At 38.4% G+C, this 26,165-nt stretch overlaps 1 protein-coding gene and 1 long non-coding RNA gene across 7 annotated transcripts in view; one reads left to right on the top strand and one right to left on the bottom strand.

Moving 5' to 3' along the window:
- agrn (agrin) overlaps window positions 1-26,165 on the top strand; it is a 245,664-nt gene that overhangs the window by 155,145 nt on the left and 64,354 nt on the right. For all 5 annotated transcript variants that reach the window (XM_082145329.1, XM_082145328.1, XM_082145332.1 and 2 more), the window contains 4 exons: window positions 3,964-4,188; window positions 9,112-9,336; window positions 10,762-10,968; window positions 25,452-25,673. In XM_082145329.1, the coding sequence (XP_082001455.1) occupies window positions 3,964-4,188; window positions 9,112-9,336; window positions 10,762-10,968; window positions 25,452-25,673 (879 nt within the window). The remainder of the gene's footprint in view (window positions 1-3,963; window positions 4,189-9,111; window positions 9,337-10,761; window positions 10,969-25,451; window positions 25,674-26,165) is intronic.
- Window positions 19,099-21,706, bottom strand: LOC309480750. Of its 2 annotated transcripts, XR_014199773.1 has the most exons (5): window positions 21,637-21,706; window positions 21,459-21,531; window positions 21,099-21,155; window positions 20,527-20,599; window positions 19,099-20,448 (listed from the first exon to the last, which is right to left on the bottom strand). It is a non-coding gene; the product is annotated as an uncharacterized lncRNA (long non-coding RNA). The 2 variants fall into 2 exon arrangements; XR_014199774.1 differs by having other exon boundaries at window positions 21,459-21,690.

Raw genomic sequence — 26,165 nt, 5'->3', positions numbered from 1 at the left:
CCTGCACGCATTAAGCATTAATACATCCAGCACTAACACATTATCACTGCACTGTCAGAGAGGCGGATCAGTGGAGGTTTCTCTTGCAGTCTCCACTTCCTCTCAATACGTTTATGCCTTTTTCCCACTTATTAGCCAGTCGTATAGGTCCTATTATTTCTTACTTCATTCCTGCCTTTCTTTTCTCATTGTCTTAACCTCTTCAGAGCAGGAGAAGAGCAGTTAATTTGCTGTGAGAGACATGTCCAGTTCATCAATGGGTAACTATAAGCTCCGGCTCTTTCCTCAGGATACTGTATTTCCATCCCTGAAAATGAGCACTAAAGCACAAGAAGGAAACGATTCATCTCCGTGACGACCCCCGCGATTCGTAGCCTTTCGGTTTGCGACGCTGGTCACATTCTAACAGGCAATTTGCCTGCTTGTCTCAGCCTGAGAGGGCAGCTTATCTGTGCTAACACAGCGGAGAGCCGCATACGCACCTTATTCCGGGCGGCCTTTTGCATTTTAATCAGCTCATCCTTTTCCTCAATGCTCATCAACTCTCAGCGACAATAGGTGGAAAAGCTCCGACTGTTATTTAATGGGTTCGCAGAGGCAATTCTGCGTGCTGTCACAAAACAAACAGAGCGCCACTGAGAAGGAAGCTGTTTATGCGGATTGTCTGACTTTTCTGAATGTGTACTTTCTGACAGACGCAGCAGAGCTGATTTAAAGAACTGCTTTTCATCAGACTGATGAAATCAAATTTCTTGGAGTTTGGCTTTTGGGGAGGAGGCCAATCTGTTGAAGTGGAAGTAATGAGTCAGAGCACAGTTGCCAGTAGTTATGACTGTGAAGATGAAGAAAGTACCAGAATGCGTCAGTCAGTCTAAAGGCCGTCATACTGAACAGACTTGTTTGTTATTTTAAGGAAAATATATATATACTGCATAGGCGAGAGTGGGGTCACAACTTGCAACATGTTAGGGATGAATCGTTTAGCAATTTTTTTATTTACATTTAAATAAAAAAACTAATTTAAAATATTTTTTAATAATGTATAAGACTGTGAGGATGCATTTCTGTGTTCGTTTTTGTTTTTTAATGTACAATGTACATGTACATTTATGACACTATACTTTGAGTTATATTACCTTGGCATTACATTTAAGAAAACTAGCTGCTGTGTGGGTGTTTCACAAATTTGATATATTTCTCTCTACTGCCCACTGTAATCAGTCTCTTGAAAATGAAAAAAAAAAAATAGTTGGAACTGTTAAGTGAAAAAAAGAAGATTTCTTTTTTCACTTTTGGAAAACTAATTAGAGATCATAGGAATGCAAAATACATAAAGTAGTTTCCATTGTCTGCTAAATAAGTTTACCCAACTATGACAACTTCCGCTTCTGAGAAGCCTGTAAATGTGAAAAGGATCATTTTGATGATTCTTTTTATTAATAATATTTTATATAATTTTTATTTATATTTATAATATAATAGTTTCTAGCATTCCAATAAAGAATAAATAATGATGTACATTTAACTGAGATCCTATTTTTGACTATTTAATTTTATTACAATAGAAGTACCAGGTGTACAATACTGGTCAAAAGTTTGAAAACATTACTATTTTTAATGATTTTGAAAAAAGTCTCTTATGCTCATCAAGCCTGCATTTATTTGATAAAAAAAAATACAGAAAAAAACCTGTAATATTGCGATGTAAAATAATGGTTTGATGAGCATAAGATACTTTTTCAAAAACAAAAAAAATAGTAATATTTCCAAACTTCTGACTGTACTGTACATATCAGCGCAGATGTTGGGTCTTCAAATATGATCTAGGTCAAAGAGGGGCCTTGAGTCAAAATGCTTAAGGACCACTGCACTAGACTTTTGTACCGCACTGTATCGCTCATCTTTCCTTCAGCATTGCTACAAAGTGTAAAAATGCTGGCTGTGTGTGGATGTTGAGTGTGTATTAGCACTTCCCCCACACAAAAATTCACAATGAGTTTTTTGGAAGTAGGACTGGTTGGTTAGTTAGCGAGCCCAGGCTGATGAAGTGCGAGGTTCAGACGTGCAAAGACGAGGGAGGCACAGTCGTCTTTTTTTAGCAAGGGAGAGGAGGGAAAGAGAATGAACACTTTGATCATACAACACACAAAAGCGCCACTGATCTCATCCTTACGATGCCGCTTGCCAGGTTTATCACATGTGTGTGAGTGGGTTTGTGTGTGTGTGTCACTGCAAAAGTGGAGCGTGGTCCTTAGAGAGAGGCAGAAACCTTTAATTAAACAAGTGGGTTCTCTTAGCAGATTTACACAAAGTAAAACCCACAAATGATCGTGGAGACTGTAGGCTGATATGACGCACGGGAGAGGTGAAAACAGGGACGGAGATAGTGAGAATGATTTAGAGCCGATAGCATTTGTGGGGACGGTCGGAAATGAAACTAGCCCCCTCTGAAGTGACACGGTCCGTTCACTCTTCAGCGTCTTAGTGTTTGTCAGTGCCTCATGAATATGTATCATCTAAATAATAATGATAATAATCAAATGAATATCAAAAATAGAAATGTATTAATTTCAGTTAAATCACCCTGGTGTATTAAAAATTAAAACTTCCACTTTTATGTCATATACTGGCTTGACTTGATAAATCCAAAACAAGATTCTTGACACAGATGAATGATGAAATCACATTTAATACTCTAGGAGTAATACAGAAACACCAGCATGAAACGTTAACAAATAAATAGAAAAACTTCTCGTGCTCGAGACCCTGCCTTCTTTTCCATTCATCAGTGCTGCGGCTCTGGAGTTATTGCGTACTATAGTAACTGCAATAGCCTACTATAGTAACTATTATGCGTCTCGTGTTTTTAATAGCAAAACGGCGTTCTGTGTGATCATCCCCTTACACCTGTCAATCGGACATCGTTTTCATCCAGGAGGATGAAGAAAACAGCTTAGCGTTTAAAGATATTTTCTAATAAATGATATCACACAGTTTATCTGTATTTTGGTACTGATGTGTGAATGGTATCTTACTGGTAAAAAGACCAGTTCCTTGTGAGAACAGCACGTTTGTGTATTTGATACTTTTATGGTACTTTTTGTCATTTTGAAACTTGACAGCCCCAGCTCTCATTCACTTTCATTATATGAAAAAGAGTGGCCAGGATTTAAGATCTTTTTTTGTGTTCCACAGAAGTCAAACGAGTTTGGAACCACATGAGTAAATGATGACAGAAATTTCATTTTTGTGTAAATCATTTCTTCAACTTCAGTCCTGAGTGTTGGAATGTTTAATAAGAAATAGACAAAGTCTTTTGCAGAAAAAACAGGGCTTTCTTATTTTCAGAGTGGAAAAAAGCTGATTATGTCCCTCCAGCATTAGGACGGGTACGCTGAAGCATAGCAATTGAGAATGTTTTGTGAATGCAAAGCTTGCTTGAAATGGTCCGTGGTGAATTGGAGTGACTTGTTTGTACACTCACCCAGCTGTGTCCAAATATTCAAGTCTGGGGTACTGAGCTGTTCTTCAGCCCTGGTTAAGCCACTTCACTCTGCCATCTGTATCGGCACGGGGCACGTCTGAGCCGCGTGGAGGTGCTGGGAGGCCGTTCCTTATTTTAACCCAATTTTATCTCAGTAATAGCGTTGATGTTTGGAGCTCACTCTTGAACTCCCACCTTAAACAGACCTTATAGTATGAACATAAGCTAGCCAATTACTCGAACACAACCAAAAGTGCATCATGAAATAAGCACTGCTTGCTAATACTCAACATTAAATATAACATTTTGGGCGCATAACACATCCTGATTCATGTGTACTGGATGTATGAAATAGGTATCAGCGTATTGTATAAAACTTAAGGATGATGGACTCTTTTGACCAGCAAGCAACCACATAGCAACACACTATTATGGCATCAAATTTTATGTAGGCATTTTCTCTATCTGTTGTTTTTCAGCCTCGAAGGACCCGTGCAGTGAGGTGACCTGTAGCTTTGGCAGCACCTGCATCCAGTCATCAGACGGTCTGTCCGCCAAGTGCATGTGTCCTCTGAGTTGTGAGAACGTCCCTAAGCACATGGTGTGTGGCAGCGATGGCCTGGACTACCAAAGCGAATGTGAGCTCAACATGAAAGCCTGCGCCACCCAGAAGAACATCCGTGTGCATCACCAAGGCCGCTGTGGTGAGTCTGTGAAGCCTTTAAATAGTCAGTAGCATTGCATTTACTGTCATTGTCACATGTTACCAGTCTTACCATTCTAACATTGCAGCTTTCTTCAAAATGATCGCAAGTTGGTTTGGCTGCTTGTAGAATGCAAGACAGTGTTGGTTTTAAAATACAAGGAACTGCCTTCCTAAAGCATAAAAGCATATATATATATATACAACCATGTTAAATTCAGTGTGTGTTTGTTTTTGTTTATTTGTATACAATATGTGTGTATGTATGTATGGGACGTAACATTTTATTCCATATTCCCAAAAAAAAGATTTGAAAAAGTTGCAAAGCCCCTCATTTAAGAAACTTTGATATTATGGTATTAAATAAATTATTTGCATTACATTACATTAAGTTAAGTTAACAAGTAATGCATTTCTTGTTATAGTAGTTGAAAGAAGTTCTGTGATTATGTAGCACATTACTTCTATTGCATTACCCCAGTGTGATGTTAGATTTTGAATGCTTGTTATAGAGTGTTGTGGATGAATTTTGAGTTAAAAACTCAACAGATCAATTATTCCGCTGAAAGCTCCCGGCACGTCACACCTCGCCATGCTAGCTGTCTGGATTCTTGAGCTCTTCTTTGATTAAATCCTCACTGTTTCATGTTAGTGGAGAGTTTGAGTCATGGGGACAGAGTGCCGTTCATGAAAAGCCCTCTTCCCACCCTGGACTGCCTAATGACATTTCTCTTCCACACTGTCTGACTAGCTGTCAGTTTCTTTTTTCAGCTTATCCCACCCCTCTCTGACATTTCAGAGTTTCATTATGATTTCTTTTATTCGTCTGTACTCATGAATTACAGAGGTTAAGTCCTGCGTTATGTCTCCCTATATGTGTTCTAGTGTTTTTGGACCTCTTTACGCTGCACTCTCAGATCATTAGGCATCTTCAGTTTTTAGGGATCCTTTGTTTCCTTATTGCTTATCGAAGATCAAACACTCCCTCTTATTTAACCTTGCTGTTTTTTTGTTTGTTTTTTACCAGACATGGTGGTTTTATCTTGTGTAGAATGCAGCGTGGTTAGATGATCATCAGGCTCTTTTCTTTAGAGAGTCTGAAGTGCAAAAAAAAAAATATATATATATATATATATATTTCTTAATTTGTATTGTTGTTTTGTCAGTTAAAGAAATATCAATTTACCTATAAATTTTCAGAGAGTTTTCGTCTTTAAGTACATTTACTTCATTGGCATTGGAATAGTTTGCAATGCACAAATCTAAGAAATATTAGAGAGGTTTATGAAGTGTTTTATGGATGTTTACAGAAAAAATACCAGTTAAGAAGATGCTTTTTGTTATATATATATATATATATATATATATATATATATATATATATTATTTTATTTCTATTTATTTCTATCTTGAGTCTTGTCTGTGTGACATTGTGGTGTATCCTGCGGCAAAGCGAGACAGACAGACTGAGAGGGAATTCACCTTTTGTAAATGATGGCTCTCTGGGCGGCAGGGCTGGATGAATGCCTCGGGTCCCTGAGGAAGTGTGGAGTATGTTTCTCAGTGGAGAGTGTCTTTCAGTTTAATCCCCATGGGAGTACAAAGCACCAAGGAGGACAGAGAGCAACTCTAAATCTAACTTAGAGACACCATCCTTGCGGTTACTGACTCTCTGATTCTATCATGCAAAAACAGCCAACACATACAAATGTTATTTTTATCACTGAGGGACACCCCATTGACTTTGGTATTATTTTAAACATTTGACACTTATATGTGAAAGTTATGTCATGTTTTACTTATTGTGTTAAAAAAATTATTATAAGTAAACATCCTTAAAAGAGGAGGAATTTACTGGAGAAGCAATAATAATAATATTTTTTTTTTACTTTTTGTTTCAGGAAAACATGTAAACATTCTAAATATGAGATAATTATGGCTTCTTGACAAGATTAATTTTGAGTAACATTTAAGTAAATGTATCTTGTTTTAAGGATATTTTTCTAGAAAAAAAAAGTCAAAAATATGATTAAGATTTTTTTTTTAAATGTTCACAGAGAATAGAGGAACAAAACAAACAAACCCACAATCAATTGTACAGCAGGACATGGGCCACGGTTATTTCAAAGCACACTTAGAGGCATTTTTGGCTGGCTCTGTATACACATTCATCCCTGTAAACCGTGGTTACAGCTACTGTTCCTCCAACACATGCATTAAGGTCTTGGCCAGCAACCGTCAGGCACACAGATACAGGGGCAGGACTAATGGAGCGGCCTCACACACACTTCCTGCTGGAGCGGGGCTCAGTGTGTCTGGCTAATTACAGACACCCCTGCATGGCACTGTTAGGCAGCGATGTACTGAATGCTGGCTCCAGCCAGCCTCTCTTAATGGGAGCTAATGGTTTCTCCAGTGGTAATGGCTGGCTTGCGTGGCGAGATGTTGTTGGAGTTGCTGCCCGCATTGTGCTGGACCCTTTTGGTTGAGCTTAACACTACCCTCCCTTGAGAGCCGTCCTATTATTGTGTTGGTATACACCAGTCCCTGACCTGCATGGCATCAACACTTCCTTCAGCACGCCTCTCTCCCTGATATTTTATGTCCAATGCATGTGTCTTTGTTTTTAATTCAGAGCCTAAGAAATATTGAGTTTGATTTGTGTGCATTTATGATGGGTTGCTACCAGACTTATCAATTTATAGTGTAATCTGTCGGCTTTGTTCAGACAATCCACTGGCTACACTCTTAAAATAAAGGTTCCAAAAGGGGATTCTTCTCAGCAGTGTCAAAGAACCTTTCGGTGGATGGTTCTTAAAAGAACCATTTATTTCCTTGTTGTCGATAACAAGTCTAAATAACTTTTTTCCACTAAAGAACCTTGTGCAATGGAAAGTTCCCATGAATATTAAAGGCTCTTCGTGGAACCATAGATGCTAATAAAAAACCTTTAAGTGTAGTTCATTATGTCGTTTCATATATCCCTAGAGTGTATGTGTCCATCTGTGTGTTATTTGCTTTCATGATGTCTCTCTATCTCTGTGGCTTTGCCTTCATTTCCCGCTTATTTTCTTGTTCTCTTTATTTGCCTGTGTTTCTTCCTCTCCTCTAGATCTTTGTTTTGTTTATGTGTTTTGTCTTTCGTGTCTAATTTCCTCTGTCCTTTTTGTATCTGTCTCTCTCGTCCTTTTTTCTCTCTGTCTCCGCGCTTCTTTCTCTCCCACGATTGTATGACTTGCTCGCGGCTCGGCATTGTCTTAGAACAACACCGGCTGATAAGTCCTTTGTGTTGTCTTGTTTCTGAAAAGTGTGGAGGCTGGCGAAACTGTCACACTTATTTCAATAACCATCATGGCATTTCTATTACAATTATGATCTTGCCATGCAGGGCCAGGGCCTGGAGCCCCCTTCAGCCACAAAGACCTATCAACACCCACACACTCATCACTCCCGTCCCATCAGCTGTCACTCTTATCTTTTCACATTTCACTATTTCTTCTCAATAAATGACATTCCACTGACAACAGCTCCATCAATGGTGCCTAGACGATGCTTTGAAAAAGAACATTCTCGTCCAAAAAAATGCCATTGTCAGATCTGTGGTGTGTAGATAGAGCATGTGTACAGATATCAGAAAATCTGGTCCTAAAGGTGTGCTGTCATAATGAGTTTAAGTCCAATCAAATAAGTTAAGTAAGATCTTCAGGAAAATGATATGCACACTGCCGTTCAAAAGTTTGGGGTTGTTAAGATTTTTGATTTCTGTTATGGTCACCTTATTTGATCAAAAGTAATATTATTACAAATTAAAATAAATTTTTTATTTGAATATATTTTTAAATAAAAAACCATTCCTCTGATGGAAAAGCTAAATTTTCTGCAGACATAACTACAGTCTTCATTGTCACATCATCCTTCAGTAATTATTATCATCAATTTTGAAAATACTTGTGCTCCTTAATATTTTGTGAAAGTCATGAAAAAAAATTTTCAGGATTATTTGATGAATAGAAAGTTCAAAAGAATTTATTTGAAACAGAAATCTTTTGTAACATTCTAAATAAGTTCATGTGGGCGATGAATGTTCGAGTTTGGCTCACTTCACACTTTTCTCCCCGTTATTACCATTCTTTGTTTCATTTTTTTTTTTTTTTCATGAAGTTTTGCAATGGTTCAATGAACAATATGGCAAAAGAAATGTGTTTGTTTCCATCTGGTTTGAATGTGATGACCAAGAAATCCTAGAAAAAAAATTGACATCTTTATAATATGTATAGAAAGTACTTTACGAATGGTTAAGAAATTTGTCATCAAATGCAGTAAATACTCTTAACAGTTACGCAACTTTGGACACAGTTAACAGACCTTATTCAGCGCAGCGCCATGACAGGTATGAAAGTGAGGCTGTGAGGGATAGACTTGCCGTGTTTCCAATGGCATCCACTGTAAAAAGCTGTATAAAGCTCATAGATTACTTACAATTTTCCACAGCTTATATTGTCGGGAGTTTTTTGTCAACTGAAATTTCTTGGAAAGATATTTTTCCAGTGTTTCATGAGCAGAACAATCCAAAAACACATTAAATAACAGTACAGCCCATTGAAGAGATGCATGTCTGTCCCTCAGCCTCACTTTCATTTCCATTAAAAATCAAAGATTGCGCTGCTGTGAATAAGGTCAATAGAGAACAAAGTCTAGTACCCCTTCCTTAATGCTTGATCATGCTTTATTTTTAGCATTGGTATATTTGTTTAGCCAGCTAACAAATCTGATGATCTGCATTATATCAACAAAAGACAATGAAATCATTACCATCTCACGTTTGATACATATATAATACAATGTATCATAATACAAGCTGATCCTATTTTTATTCTTGGTCTAACTCAGGTTTTTTAAATTTATTTTTTACTTTCATCCTCAGATCCTTGCAGTGACACTCTGAATAGCGTGAGTGTGGCCTGTCGGGTGAACCCAAAAACCTACAAGCAGTTTACCTTCTCCCCAGCTGAGTCCTGCCTGCCCGACACTACGCCCATCTGCGCCAGTGATGGCCGCACCTACAATAGCGAGTGTCAGATGGAGCGGACGGCCCTGCAGAGCAATCTGGAGCTCAAGAAGGTCTATTTAGGCAGCTGCAAGGAGAAAGGTGAGTTCCTCCCAGAACGGAGATGTCGTCGGCTCCCAGGAGCTCATGCTCGTGTCTGATAAAGGAGCCCCACGGCTGCATTTGATTTATTTTGTCATGGCTGCGGTGAGGAGGCTCTGGACAAATTAAGTCAGGTTAGCAGTACTGTCATGCCTACACGATACCAATCTCCACAAATCCAATTTGCCTGTCGGGCTCTGGCAGGTGTATTGTGGCAAGACTGTATCTTCACGGGTGATGAAAAGATCGTCCCTGCTTCGCTCTGAAGCCCTGTGGCAAGCGCAGAGAGAGTGTGTGTTCACCTGTGATAGTGCATGAACAGTGGTTTAGTGTGTATGTGTGTGTCCGTGTCTGAACTGTGTTTGCGCCGTGAGCGATAGTGGTGTTATTTGTGGGCCACTGTTGTCCTAGTACAGAGCAATTGTTTGTGTGCCAGTGTAACTCAAGAAGAGACAGGGGCAGTTGTCTCCGATAAATGTCTTACTTTGTAAGATAAGCGACTTGCATGCTAGCATGTGTTTGGGATCCACATAGTCAGTACATGAATCACATTTTCATAATGATTTATGTTAATCATGCTTTTGTTTGAAAAAGAAGCATTAACTCTGGGATCTGTTGGGTGTGAATGTGATCTTCAGCCTCAATATCAATCATAAAGCCTTTTTAACTATACTATGTAGTATGCTTGTAAGCTAAGCTGTTAGTTTGCTAAATGAAAACAAAGAAAGAGAAATGTTTAATCTGGTCATGTCTTTCCTAGTTAGCTAACAGCTTAGCCTACTAGCTTAACACATTGCCAACTGGTTAAGAAAGGCTATTTTCGTTAGTTAGAATGATATGTGATAACATGCTACATTTTGGACCAGACATTAACAAACAACTTCTAAAGGGCATAGGTTTCTGTTAGGGTATAGATATTTTACAACACCAGCACCTGGCAACGCTGTTTCATGTGGAGTATAATCACATGAAAAAAAAAAAGTTCATAAGATTCCACTCCTATTCCTATAGCTTCCTATGAGCCCACTCTCATCAGCATGTATGTCACATCCTTAAGATAGGTTGGATAATGCAATCAAACATAAATCAAGCTCAGATTGTACAATAACATAATAGGTCTCTTAATTTACTCAAACAGATGAAAGGCTGCCGTAATTACACACCGCCATGGCCTGTCTGTGACAGCTTAACACAACTTTGAGTGGGAAAAAAAAACACCTCAAATCAATCTGAATGGAATTAGATAATTGATTAAATAATCAGACACGGTAATTAATTCAAAACCCCCTGAGTAAGTCAATATCCGATGTCTGATTGAGCGAGGGAGAAAGAGAGATGCCTGCAGTCAGTGTTGATTAGCACCAAGACGGTTACCGCCATTCTTCACGTTGTTGACGCATGTATACGTGTGTATCTGGTCTCCAGGGAGCTGCCCCAACGATTGTAAGTTCAACGCCAAGTGTTTGCTGGAAAACGGAGAGTTCCAGTGTTCCTGCGACCCCATACAATGCGACGGCACGTACAAGCCCCTGTGCGGAAAGGACGGCAAGACGTACCACAATGACTGCGAGAGGAGGCTTGAAGAGTGCCGGACCAAGACAGACATTCCCATCAAACAGGAAGGGCCATGTGGTGAGTGAGGGGAATTGTTCCATACCGATGCTTTGCCGTGCGTTCTTGTAATTTTATGTTAGCGAAAAACGCTATTGTTTAATTAGCATTGTATGTCTGCTTGTTATTGGTTATGTCCTGCTGGGAAACTCTTGTGGAAGGTGCTCATTCTCTTTCATTGCCATGACGTTCTCATTCTGCCATCAGCTCTGATGACACATGAAACACTGACTTCATGTTTCATTCATGTCCTCACTCCTCACCCCTCCAGTGCCAGTCGTCCACACCAGTCGTTCAATGTTCAAATGTCTTGTCATTTCCCCCCTTTGTCCTTTTTTGGCTGTTTTTAAACCGTGTTTTTTCTGTTCCAGTGTTGTCTCTCTGTCTGTCTTTGTCTATGTGACGTCTGCTCAGGCCCGCCGCCGGACACACCTCTCATTGCGAGCTGGGAAGAGTTCAACCTCTGACCATTCTTGTTGGGATTCTGACCCATGGGTCTCCTTCAGGGGGCCCTCAAAGGGCTGGTTTGATGTCTACTTTCTACCTGTATCTCTTCGTCTGTCTCTTTTTGTGTTTGTTTGCGTGAGGGAGGATGGTTGGAGTGGCCCTCGCTGCAGCTCTAGTCCTCATTGCGCTATGTAAAGGGGAAGTGAGGTCATGGAGCTCTTCTCTTTCTTCTGAGCGCTGTGTTTGTCTGGATGAATCTTTTCCCAAAACGTCTGACCCTGTTGTTGCCCCGCATGGATGCATGCATGTAGCCCCATTTTTAGGAGCTATGTTAGTTCCCCTGCTACACCTAAGGACAGAAACAGAATCTACGCAAGTACGCAGATGCAAATGATCTGTCAAAATGTGGAAGTGTGCAGTCCCTTACTTAAAGTACATCATTGCATTACTGTGGCAGCAACAAACCATAATGCTGCTACTCAAAAATGGAAACGAAAAGTAGTAAAAATCTTAATAAGATCTAACCCAGCAAGCAATAGCCATCATTTCACCGTCTGGGTTGACTATAGACCCGATATAGTCCGGCTATGAGTAACCCACTTCTAGCCAAAATAACCTTGAATTGGTTACATGTCATTTTTATCAAAATAACTTGCGAGATGTATGATATTCCATCATGTAAGCAAAGTCAACAGTGATTACAAGGTGTTTGGTTTCATTTCTTTGACATGTTCTGTGCGTCTATTCTTGGGCTTTGGTTGTCTTAGATGTCTATTAAATTTTCACTGAGTGCCCAAATTTAGCCTTGTTTTAGCCTAGACATAAGAGCTGTGTTTGGACTGCTATTAGATTTTTTTAAAACACAAAATTGCTTGCTGGGAAGTTACTCAGCAAGATTATCTTCATATTGTTGCTCCACCGTGAGTATAGAAAATAAATCTCGCCATAGAAGAAGAATGTATGAAATCGAGCTTGCTTTGCTTGAAGCGTTTGCATACTTGTGTGGCACATCATAGTGCGTACTTCCCTACTATATGGTATTCGATAAGCAGTATGGATGTCCGAATATGCAGGCAAAAAATCCGTGCATGATAATTATTTCTCAGAGAATTAATAACCATTTTACTAGTTACGTTTTTTTTTTTTTTTTTGACCTGTACCATATGTACTTTAGTCCATACTATGCAAGTACAGATAAAATAGCCTACATTAAAGACCTCAAAATGACTGCCGCAGTTATTACAGAAAGGCTTGATTTGAAAAAAAACAGGATCTGGACAGTGTGTTAATTATGGGAAGTGTATCCGGGGCTGTTTTGGCTGGGATCAGACTCTCAACACATTTTAACGGGACAGAAATATCCCTCTAATTTATTCTGAATGCTATATGTGTCTTCCTCCCTGGCAGCACATACTGTATGTTGCAACTATAGTGCTTGATGCATCTTTCCTTTTTCCGCCCTTCTCTCTTCTTTTTCCTTTTCTCACTATCAGCCTCTCTGACTCATTAGGATTGTTTTCCAGTCTTCAGCGAAAAGATGCATAAATTAACATGTAAAGCGGAGTAGTGCTCATGTCTTTGGCTTTATTTCATTATTTCCGACAAAGTAAATGTTTTGGTCCTTTCAGGCTTTCACTGGTGGCAAGTTACAGTATGTTTTTTTTTTAAATACATTTATTTACATTTGCATATTCCGCAAACAGAACATTAATTAAACATCAAAAGCTTTGTGGCAGACCTGAGCCAGGCTGACTGCCTTTCATGCTGAGGAAGATATGGAGCATTGATGAGCAAAAGTCTTTGGACACCTGCTCTCAGTTTGATGTGTAAATGCAGAAAAAAGGTTGCTTTGCTTCGTCGTCTTGTTTTGCTTTTGTCACCTTCTTTGTCTCCTCTCTCACACTCTTAGTTAAGTTTCCTCTCTTTTTGTTAATATACATACAGACTAGGTTTTGCAGGTTAGCATTTTCCCGTAAGCTCTGGTGTATGTTGTCAAGATAGTCGCATAAATAGGAACGCTAACAGCTAGCTTCCTCTAGGTATTATAGACCTCCTTCATATATAGACAGGGCCCAAGTGAAGTCTATGTTTACTAAAGTGCCTTTTGGTCCTCTAGAAGACACTCAGGCGTGACAAAGCTCACCTTTCCCTCAGTGGGAAACATCTAATGGACCTCATTTCATACGCTAATCAATAGCAGAGACACCCTGTTTGTACATGAGTCGGTTCAATCGCTGAGCATGTCAGTACTTTTTCCAGTGTCTGACATGGTTTCATCTGCTTCCCGTTGTCTTTGGAGACAAGCAGAGCTGGGTCACTGTGTCAGCAGCGCTCGTCAAGAGACACGATTCGCTCTAAAATCAAAGAAATGTGTAGTGCTAAGAAAGGTCAACAAGAGACTGCAGCTCATAAGGAAAACAGAAAACACTGTGAAAGTAGAAAGATTTAGTACTAAGGACTGAAGATACACAAGAACAGGCTGTTTCCTCATCTGAAAGTCTATCTGTATTCTCTTGATGGAGCATTAAAACATTGTGCTGTGTACAGAGTTCAGGTCCTATGAATGTCAGTGTGGGTTTTTCTGTCTGCTGTTTGGATGTGTGAGAGACAGCAGATGAGTCTAAAAACACCTGTGTCAAAAAGATTTGAGGAGTGACAGAATGAAAGAGATAGGGATGGACGATTATATTGAGTATTCATAATATGTTTGCAGGGTTTGTGCTGCCAATGTGGGGGGGAAAAAAGTAAAAATTAAAAGCTTTTTATTTTGTCATTAAGTTCATGTAGAGCATGTCATTAGATGACTAAAAGTCTCCATTTGGCATTTTTCATGCAAAAAAAGAAAAAAAAGAAAATATATTGTTGAATGGGGAACATATCAATGAGAATGATATAATTATGCTTTGCATAACTTTAGCTAGATTACTTTTAAAAACCTTAATTTAATTGTTGCATGAAACATTTTGAATTTGCAACATTTTGTTTTGTCAAATCAATGACTGGGGGAAAATCTATATACACAAAAAGCAAGATTGTATTTATTTATTTTGCCCAGCTTTAAAGTCTTGTGTCTGAGCCTGGGCTCAGATAGATAGATAGATAGATAGATAGATAGATAGATAGATAGATAGATAGATAGATAGATAGATAGATAGATAGATAGATAGATAGATAGATAGATAGATAGATAGATAGATAGATAGATAGATAGATAGATAGATAGATAGATAGATAGATAGATTGATTGATTGATTGATTGATTGATTGATTGATTGATTGATTGTCTTCTGGGAATACGTTTTCAAGGTTTTGGTGGTTGAACGATCGCCACCCATGCAGGTACATAGCAGCACAATATATTTACCAGGCTATTTCTGTTCCTCACAGCATCATTTTCATTTACTTCAAATTAAATACAGTGTCTACTCTGACTGAAGTCTGTGAGTCCTTGAATGATGATCTTAGTGCATTATCATGGCTCAGCTCCATCCAATGTAATTTCAGAAATCCATAACTCGATGGGTGTGGCGGTCGTAATGGACTCCTAATGATAAGGAAAGAAAGCAGCCTGTTTCTCTAGGCAGAGCAAGATGGATCCTGCAAATGAAGCTGACCTAAATACACACCTGTCATTATAGTCCGGAGGATGTTTCATAGCTTGTGTGAAGTGAACAGACCTTCAGCTTTCTGTCTCTCCCTGTCTGTCTCTCTGTTCCCATAGCAGTAACTCATAAAGACTAACAATGGGCTCAGACTTACTGACAATGTCATTGAGCAAGAGCTCCGTGAAAAGAGGTGCTTCGGAATCGATGCCCCAGGTGACAATGCGCTCTGATTAATATTTATCATTTGCATATTTATTTGATTAGTATCTCTTGCTGAAACGGCACAAACTTTTTTTTTTACATTTTCGAGAAAAGAAACAATAACAAGTTAAGCACCCATTGAACTTTGGAGGGCCTAGTGAGATGTGCGTAATGAATCCAATTAGAAGAGTAGATTGAAGAGCCAGGGTGATGTGATTATAATTAGCATGAACCTTTGCACCTCGCTGTGTGAGGAAGGGTTGTATCTGGGTCGCTGTTGTAAGTTGGAAAGCCCTTGTTGGTTTCTGTTATGTGTGTGTTTGTTAGGAGGCTCTTTGTAGAGCATGCTTCTGTAATACACGTCTGCCTTCCCCCTCGTTTCCCCCATTCCCTCCTCCTCCTCTGCGTCTCTTTCTTGTCTGTTCAGAGAGCTATGTGCAATGCTTGTCTTAACGTCTGCCTGTGTGACGCCCTTCTGCTGAAGGGATCCATGGATCCCTCTTGCTCTGCACTGAGTTTTCAGCCTCATGTACCATTCATAACTGAATTATGAATGACTTCAAAATTCCAGTTCAATTCCTGAATTTGAATTGAGGTAGCAAACTGGGTGCACAATGATCATTTGAATTTAAAGGAGTAGAATCGAAATTAAATGAAATTGTAAAGATTTTTTTATATATTATATAAAATTATATTATTTATATACATTATAAAATGGCATTTACCACATACATACATAATAAATACACATAAATGTATATGATTATTGTTAATATTTAAATTGTGTGTGTGTGTGTATATATATATATATATATATATATATATATATATATATATATATATATACAATTTTATGGAATAAATATTTTTCAATATTTTTTAATCTGAATTCTATGGGCCATGGTGAAAGAGCACGTAATCTCTAACAATTCCCTAATTTACCCCAGATTTAGTTTTCAATATAAATATTATTTAAAAATCTAATTATAATTAGATGAAGTTATAAATCATAAAAAAAAAAAATTAGTCATAATTATATATTTGTTATGTTCAGAATTATTCAATTATTAGCTATTATAGTGAAAATTTATAATTTGTTTGTTGAATTCCTTTGAATTGCAATTAAGTAAATTTCACTTATTGCCAATTCAAGTTTCAATTCAAAATCTTCTGTGATTCAATTCAAATTCACACTCATAAATTGAAAGCCAATTCCTATCATCAGAATTTTGCCAAAATAAACAAAGTAAACAAAATAAACAAAGCTTATGCTCACTATCTCATATTGGACACATTGAAAACAGCCTGTCTGTTTTCAATGTGTCCAACATGAGATAGTGAGCATAAGCTTTGTTTATTTTGTCCTCCCTTCTCTATCTTTGTTTCTTGTTCCCCTCTCTCTTGCTCGTCTTTCTTGTCCAGTTTCACGGTGTCTCACCTCATCCGTTTCCTCCCTTGCGGTGCTGGGAGAGCAACAGAATTAGTTCCTTGGTTAAATTCTTAATGCGTGGGGAGAAAGAAAGTTTCTATGCCCTTGAAGCCTTTGTTTGGTGATAAGTACTCCTTCAGAAACCAAACACCGCCTCTAGGGGGATTTCTGCTTGTGTCATGCTAATATTTTCTTCTCTCCCTCTTCCTTGCACCTTCTCCTACACACTCATAAATGTTTCCCCTCAAGCTGAAGGGGAAGGTAGGGAACGAAAGACAGAAAGACTGAACAGAGGGGGACGTGGCGGGGGAAGTCGTTGCTCTGATATGCAGACGCACAAGAAGTGAGACACGCACAGCTTGCCGAAACTCACAAACTCCTCTCATATTGGCAGGATGCGATGGAGCGGAGAGATGTAGGAGACGCTCATGCGACCGTTCGTATCACGATTCTCGCACACCCTGTAATCCCAATACGAGGGATGGAGATCTCCATATGCATGAGCATACATACAGCAGATCGTAGGAATAATTCTCTGCGTTCACACTGTGCTAAACTCACTAACTAAGCTTACCGGCCCCCCTGAAGTGTGTGTTGGCTGACTGTCTGCGCTCTGAAAGCACTGCAAACCAAGTTAAAGAAATCTACTTGGGCTCAAGAGACCTGCTCTTTAAATAGCATGTAACGGATTGTGAGATTGTGAGTGGGTGTGTGCCTTGGGTGGGCGACGTGTCAGGATAAAGCATGAAGGGAAGCTGTCACAAGAGGAGAAGCCTGTGCTAATAGTCCTTAACATTGTGTTTCAGTGGCAATAGTAATTAAACGCTACGAGAATGAATGTATAATATGATACAAATTGTGGTGTGAATGTAGAGCAAGAGGCGGAGCCACATCACACATATTATATAACAGCTCACAGAACCGCCAGGGTCGGAGGTGTGCGGAGATTCTCAGACCTGATCACGGCAATTACTCGGCTCTTCCGAGACCTGCTATTTCTTCACACCTTATTAGGCCTGTTTTTCCACATACACTCTCTCGCTAGCTCCTAATTAACGCACTTCGCCATTTTACAGCGGCGCTTTCTTTTTCACTTACGCAGCTTTCCTTTCTTTTACATGCGTTAACCTCTGAAAAAACTTCAAATGCTCCCGTTTCTATGAGCATCGCGTCCCAGTGGCAGTCCCGTCGAAGCATATGGCTGTCATCCAGCTTACAGCTGGAGTCCTTGAAGACTGGCACTGCAGCACAGGCCTCGGGGATGGCAGCCCACTATTTCAAAGAGGCTCCAAAAAAGGGCTCATTTTTTACTGAGAGAATATGCAAGCCATCTCAATAACCAAAGCCAGGCTGCTAGAAGTTTTTTTAATTTTTTTTATTATACCAAGTATGTAATCTTGGCTGCATGTACTTTACCATTATTTCTAGAACTTTCTCTTCCTTGACTTATTAAATCTGCAAGATTTCCCCCCCCCCCCCCCCCATCCCCTAGAGACGAAAAAATTTAAATGAGAAACTGGACGAGCGAACGTTTCTTTCCATATCTTCTTTTTCGTATTTTATTTTTATTTTTTTATAAGGGAGAGCTATTCTTTCATCTTTATAAGGAAACAAAGGGTGGCTTGGGACAAAGCATTATCGAAGGCTGTGGTTCGGGTTTTAGGATCCGTGCCTTTGGAAACGGGTCAATGAAGCATTTTGAAGGCCATGAGGGCTTTACTGATAGGCCTGATCTCGTCGTCTTCCAGCTGGGTGTTTAGAAGGCACAGATGGAGAGGCGCTGAGAGAAGAAATCTGGAGGAAAAGCCCGCTTTTAAGGCCTGCGAAATTAGGCACCGATCCACTGTTTACACAGTTACGTGCCAGTTCAAGCCGTATTTTAAGCTCTCGTTCTCAGCAGAGAAATCAATAGCCGGAAACGTTCTCTTAGAGGAGCTTCTACTGTACGACACTTTTAGATTGGCACAGGAACACAGTGGTCGGGAAGGTAACCCGCTTACTTCCCACTTCTGGTTTTATTTTCATTGGCTCGACTGAGCAGTTACAGTGGGTACACGCCTGGGTTTAACAGAGGTGTGTGTGCGGCACCGCTCGATTTCTGTCATGAAGAACGTGCTTTGGCGTACTAATCAAGGTCTTTTGATCCATGCTGTGCTTCATGTGTCTGATATGCACTTCTCCTTGGTTGCTGCCTTCAGATGTGGGGTGGGATTATAGGTGGGCGCCAGGAAGAGGTTAGAGAAGAGTTTACGTTAAAAGCCTCGAGACTGTCTGGGGGTCTCACTCCTGCTAGTAACATTTAAGCCACAGGTTAAATCTTTAGCTCTGTTTGCTATTGCTAAACCTAGTGAGCTACCTTCTGTCTGATCAGCTGCCTTCTAACTTAAGACAGCATGCTAACCACCATGGAATCTCGTTGTAACCTATTTGTGTGCACTACAACAATAGCACTACACACAATTTAAGTACACTGTAAAAATAAAAGGTGCCTGGAGGAACCTTTTGGGGTTCTTCACTTTGCCACACCGGCGGAACCGTCTGTAGATCCTCTAGGCACCCTTTAAAAAGGGGCGGTTCTCTGAGGAACCACACAGGTTTCCTGAGGAACTCTTATATAAGGCACTGTGTGGAACCACTGTGGGTGCCTCCAGGAACCAAATTTCAATTTTATTTTATTTGTATTAAATTAATTTCATGTTGTTACTATGGTTACCACCATTAACTTCTATTATAATATAACTTCTATAACAAACTGAACCAAATACAAAATAAGAATTGTTTATTACATATTTTAGATCCATTTTAATACATACACTTCCATGCACTTGAAAAAAAAAGCTAGTAATAGATTAATATCAATGAATACACACACACAAAAAAATTGTATAATACATAAGTAACATGAATAATCAACCATGTGTATACAATAGGCTACACAAGAAAAGACATCTCATCAAAATGCATGAAAAACACATGTTCCATGTAATAAATCAATGTAAAAAATTACAATTTTGACTAATTAAAAATGTCCATCTTCACTTAATTTTAAAACATGTGTTTCAGTCCGCTTGTTAAGTCTGACGTCACTGTTTCCAAGTCCAAAAGCTCTATCAGATGCCAAAAACAAACAACAAACAGTGCTAATATGCACTCATTGTGCTGTAATATTCCTGAAAATTAGGATCCTAACCTTTATCTCTATTCCGAAATCTCAGATGGTTAGTTATTCAGCTATTTTGAATCATAAAATATTGAAGTCTGGGATGCCGTGAGACTGGAGACTGAAATGAACACTATGCCTTTTGAAAAGCTTAAATGTGTGACTTGAATCAACAGTTCCCATAAATGGTTGTTGAGTATTCTCAATATCTAGAAACAAAATAGAGAAAGTAGAAGTAGAGGTTTCGACCCGGAAACAGTATTCCTTATGTCACAACAAGCAGAAAACATTTTCCATTTTAACAGAGTTAAGGTGCAGTAAAATGATCTGTTGTTCTGTGAATGTTCACTGGTGAATTCAGTCATTTCAATAAGAATCCACACGATCTGCAATTTTGTCTTTTTGCCTGTGTAATTTCACGAAATTCACAAATGTGATGCACCTTTACTCGCTGCAACATAAAATGCAATCAATTATAAAATTTTCACAAGGGACACGTGAGGTACTTAACGAGTTAGAAAAGTGAAAAGGTGCATCAGCTTCACTTTCTGTTTGCTTTTCCTCTTTTCTGGTGAATGGTCCAGGCACTTCAGTGATTTTCAGGTCTACAGGAGGATTTTTATTCTTGATCAAACTTGTATTTCAGCTTACCGAGATCCCTGCAAAATACAAAATTTACTGTTAGTAAGGTTATTAAAGTTATTAAATAATTTCCTCAGCCTTGTGACGTTCCAAACCTGTTTGACTTTCTGTCTGTGGAACCCGAAAGCAGATCTCAGGCATAATGCAACCCGTCACCATTCAATATCACTGCATGAAACACAAGCATACATTTTTTTGTAATTCATTCAAACTATTCTTATGTACACTTGTCTAGTTCAATTCAATGCAACAATTTATGTAAAAATGGTTAAGCTCCAAAAATGTCCCAGAAAAGATCCTAAAAATAGTCAATGAGTTCACAACTCATGTGTTATGGGTTGTGTTGTAAGTCTTCTGAAGTCATATAATAGCTTTTTCCTTTTTTTTTGTCGAAAAAGACTAAACTTTAAGTTATAACTCAGGGTTCAAATGTCTTATATTCAAATGCATATGATTAAGGTAACTTATAGCCTATAAAAAATGCATAGCATTATTAGCTCCAAACCTGTGATATTATTTTTCTGAGTAACATGAATGAGATTTGAGAGCATGAGGGAAGATTTTCAGAGAATAACTTATTAAAAAAGTACACAGTCAAACAATACAATTTCACACAGAGAAAGTTCATAGTAATAAGGTACTTGCATGTGGTGTATAGGTAACTTACTGTAATTCAATGTTGCCTCTGAAATGTTAAGATTATTTTAGAAATGTACTGGTTGTTCTGGGGAAACAAAAGAACAAAGCTGATTATTCACAACATAATATTTATTGACCAGTAAATGGCTTTAAAATGGTATTTAAGAGAATGAGGGCACATGTAGTAAGTAAAGTTAGGCTAAACAAAAACAGACCAAACTATATTAACCTGCTTTTGTTATTCATAACAAACGCCAATGACGACAGCAGGAATCAGCTACATTAGTTAGGCTATCTCAGCAATTTGAAGACACAGTTTTACAGAATATGTTGAATTGAATGACTAAATCAATCTAAGACAATAATTTCCATTTGTTCATTAACTTACGTTAGATCAACGTAGTTAGCATCGCGGCTAAAACCTTCATACCAGATACTGTGCAATAAACGAGTGGTAAACACTGTAAAAAAGTAGTAATGTATAATCAATTTAGTTTATATATATGTGTGTTTGAATATATAGTGAGTAGACTCTGTATTTATATTTATTTGGCGAGTTTACAAACCTTGTAACGGAGAGCCGATCAAACGGCGGAAGCTTTGATGAGAGGACGGAGCCGTTACCCAATGACGTCGATCAGCTGAGCTTTGTTGCGCGCGAGCAGCGCGAGGATCACTGAAGCACGACAGCAGAGGAATAGCAGCAGTTTCGTGACAGAATAAAACTTTTCTCTTCCTAGTTCTTCTTCTTCAAATAATAATTTATGAAGAAGTAGGTAAAAATTATTATTTTATTACTATTATTTATTCAATAATAATTAATGAATTCTTCTTATTAATATTATTATAATTTAGTGTTGTTGTTTAAGGTTTAAATTAATCAACAAAATGGGCCTATAGATACTAAATAAATGTAAGCTACCCAGGTGAAAAAGACGTAGGCTACTGTTAAATGTATTAAAAATGCATTAAAGTATATTTGTATTGTAGGCCTACTAAAAACACACTCAAGTACATTTTTAATAGTACGTCTTTTTTCACCTGGGTATGTAGGCTATACTGAATCAAACTTAAGTAGCCTATAATAATAATAATAGGATAATATTCTCATTTTGGCCTCATAGAACCATTGGGTTCCTCCAGATGCTGGCTTTAACATAAGAGATCTTCCAGGAACCACTTAAATGTTAAAAGATCTTCCAATAACCCTTTTATCGCATTCAAGTTCCTCTATTTTCCCCCAAAGCACTTCGAGGTCTCATGGTAATGAAAAGGTGACTCCAGAACCTCTGAACTAAATACAAAGTGCTTAAAGGATCCCATAAGTTCCAGCAAGAACCTCAAAGAATGTCAATGCTCCTCCAGTAACCCTACTATAGGAGAAAGAGCTTTGAGGCACTTAAATTACATTTTGAAGTTCCTTGAGTATCCGACAGGATATTTGAGGCTCCTTTAGTTTTTACAGTGTAGGGTTTAATGCTAGCATGCTGCTAAGCTTACAATGATACACTAAGCGTAAAAATGCTTAGAGCTCATAAATATTGAGAAAATAGATTGAAAATGTTTTATCAATATTTTTCAGTATTGAACGAAATTTAAGTTTATCAACGTTTCTCCCGCTTCATCCCCAATCTTGAATTTCACTTAGCTCATTGCAGTGCATTCTAGGATTGGTCTTCTTTTGAATTTGACTGAAACTAGGTGTCTTACAAGGTAGCATAGCCAAGTTGTCTTTTAGAACAACTTTCACATCCATTTGAGAACCCAACATATTCCTAAACTTGTAATGAGAAATGTTTATAAACCAGCTGTTGTCCATAAAAGAGAAGCTCCCTGCTATTTTCCTCCAAAATAAAGCTTGAGGGTTTAATGTTTGAAAAATAAAAAAACAAAATGAAGAAATGAAAACAGCGGTAAATTTTAGCATTGTAATTTTACAGTTGTACTATAAAATCAAATATTTTAAACACTCGATTTGTTATTTTACAGAGAATTATTTCAATAGTAATCTTTCTTTTGTTTTAATATTTGTATTCAGTAATAAAAAACAAGAATTATTATTAGTATCATTATATAACAATAACCTTATTGCTATTATTATTATTGTCAAATTGATATAAAATATATTTGATTGTTGATATATAAAAATAAAAATAAATGTTTTAAATCACATTCAGATTTTTTTCCAGAAAAATTACTTTCCCCACAAAACTAAACACCCTAACTAGCCTGCTTGAAAATGTTGCCTCTGTAAGCAACTCACTGTTTTGGAACGAATCGTCTCTCTTCCCCCTTGTAGCTCAAAATGACATTAATTTTTTTTTTCATTACTTTGTCCATATTTGTTCCTATCATATTAGAAAAGAATGTTATTTTTATGGAGCGGGACGTATTTGATTTATCTGAAAGCGTTATGATAGCTGTTTGTGTGCGATATTAAATGTATCTGAGTGTAATATTATTTAGGAATGATAGCATCTAATCCTGGAATAAATTACTGCGGTGAAAGCACCGTATGCAGCACAGGTAGGGGGCGCGTACACACACACACACACATATACATTCCTAAAACAAACACTGAAGATGGAGGGTTTCCCATTTATATGAACACACATGTCCAAAGACACAATCACAAACAACCAGACAAAAACACGCAATCTTCTACATACACACTCTCATACACCGACCAGAATGCACCTGCAAACATTTGCCGTCACCCTGTCATTTTACTTCTCACACAATACTGAGTGAGCCTGAAGGGCTGGCCTTTATTTTGACATGTCTTTAATCTCAAAGTGCAAACACATCACGTTTGCTCCTCTAGCCTTTCTCAACTCTCCACTATGAAGCCCAAGCATACAAATGTGCAAAACATTGTTTATTTGTTTATTAAAAAAAAATGCTCATCTAAAAATTTTTAATTGTGCAACATTTACTCACGCTCATGCCATGCCATGCCAAATCTGTATGGCTTTATGTACAACACAAAAAAATGATTTTAGGCAGGATTTTCACATTGTTCTTTTCCATACAATATAAGTTATCAAACTCTATTGTGTGGAAAAGAGCAGTGCGAACATTCTGCTTAACATCTCCTTTTATTTTCTACTGGAGAAAGACCGTCATGTTTGGAATGAAATGAGGGTAATTCCTTTTTACAGAATCTCCCCCAGAAACCTCCTCCATCCTCTGTGCATTTTTTTTAACCTGTTTTTATAAAACTTCCTCCTGATTGGGCGAAATGAGGCCTTATTTGGTGACAAAAGGTTCTCCTCTAGAGGATGGTGAGCTGTGCTGGTTCACTGCTGACCCACTTCTTCTTTCTCATTCTCCTTGTTCTCTTTCCCTCTGTTCACATCAGAAACGGGGCTTGTGCTCAGTCCCACTGTCCCTTGGCCCTCTGTCTGCTAACTGCAGCAGTTAATGAACTTACTGTGGAACTACTGTGGCACCGCTGAGAGTCCCAGCTACTCTCTTTCATGTTCATATTTCATATCTGTGCGGTAGCTCAGCACTCTCAATTATTTACTAGAGCACTCCCTTTTCTAGGATGATGCTTTGTGTTTCATTTGTCTGTCTATTTAAAATAAAAAATAAAAATCTGTCCGTAGTTGGGGGAGTCTTGGTTAGTGATGCATGAAATGAGATGCTAGTACTTGTTCTGATTGGATGCTCTAATAGGCTGCATGTTTACAGCTCCACTGTGCAGAATGTGTATCTGTTTAGCAAGCGGTTCGTATAACATTTTATCAGACCATCAGGCATTATTGGTAGAATTTTTCAAATAAAAAAATTTATAAATATTTCTACTAAATCATAGGTCATATACACAATCCAGTTGTTATGGGTGTGAAAACAGCTTATAAATTCAGGAGCAAATTGATTAAGCTATTGGATCGTGTGTGAACGGTATACTCAAAGTCACACCAGATCCTGCAATGTTTGATATAAAGATAATCATGGCAATATTTTGGTGTCCCTCAGGTGTAATCGAGGAATCTTATGTCACATACACACTGCAGTGGTTATAGGTGTGAACACCTCATTTAAATGCAGAAGCGAATCCATTAAGTTATTGTACCATATGTGAAATGAAAACTAGAGTCACTCCGCATCCTGAAATGTTTGATATAGAGATAATCATAGCAACATTTTGGTGTCTCATGGGTGTAAATGAGAAACATGGATGCTGACAGTTTAACCGTAGGATCTGGTTGTCACTCCCTTAATAGTCAAACGGAGTGTGTACAGAATCCAGATTAAGCACTGACAAGTGGAGTGACATCTGGATTTAGCTGCTTTTACTCTTTCCCCCTCCTCCTTGTCTTTCCCTTCTTCCTCTTAGTTGAATGATAACTTGTTTCTCTGCTTTTTGGGGCAGATCTTAACCTGGAGAGCCCTTGCCTGCAGAAGACCTGTGAGTTTGGAGCCGTGTGCGTGGTGAAGAACAGCGAGCCTGTGTGCGAATGCTCAGATGCGTGTTCGCAGGACCAAGACCCTGTTTGCGGCAGCGATGGGCACACTTACAGCAACTCATGTCAAATGAAGGCCATGGGATGCGCCCTTCAGAAACAGATACAGATGCAGCATAAAGGACCATGTGGTGAGTCCACACACACATTGCTGCCACTCACTCCCTCACTGCCTTTCATCCTCGTCCATCCCCTGCACTTAAGCACTCCACTGATATTTCAAGAGAGGACTGTAATTTTCCTCCTCCGCAACCTTTTTTTTTGAAACGATGCACTTAAGTTAGAATTAAAGAGGGCAGCATCCTTCACAGTAATTGTTTGCATGAGTCATGGGTTTTTTGTCTGGCTTTTGTAAGCACGCACCAGATAAGTCTGTAGAGAGGCATGCTTGCCCTCCAAACAAACGCATGTTTATGTGTGTTCTTCACAAAAGGCTTGTAAATCATTTTCGATGGCTGTCTTTGTGCGTTCGCTTGGGAGGGGAATATTAAGTGGACTTTTTCTGCTAAACTTTTACCACCATTTGTAAAGCCTTTCTTTTTCATAGTCGGCTTAGGTTCAGAGAGAATGAGGTGGAGCTATTATGTCGACATTTGAAAGAAGTGTCATGTGTTTGCAGTTTA

This window comes from Leuciscus leuciscus (assembly GCF_965113295.1).
Source record: "Leuciscus leuciscus genome assembly, chromosome: 18".
In the NCBI taxonomy this organism is placed as follows: domain Eukaryota; kingdom Metazoa; phylum Chordata; class Actinopteri; order Cypriniformes; family Leuciscidae; genus Leuciscus; species Leuciscus leuciscus.
This window is presented reverse-complemented; position numbering and strand designations above follow the sequence as displayed.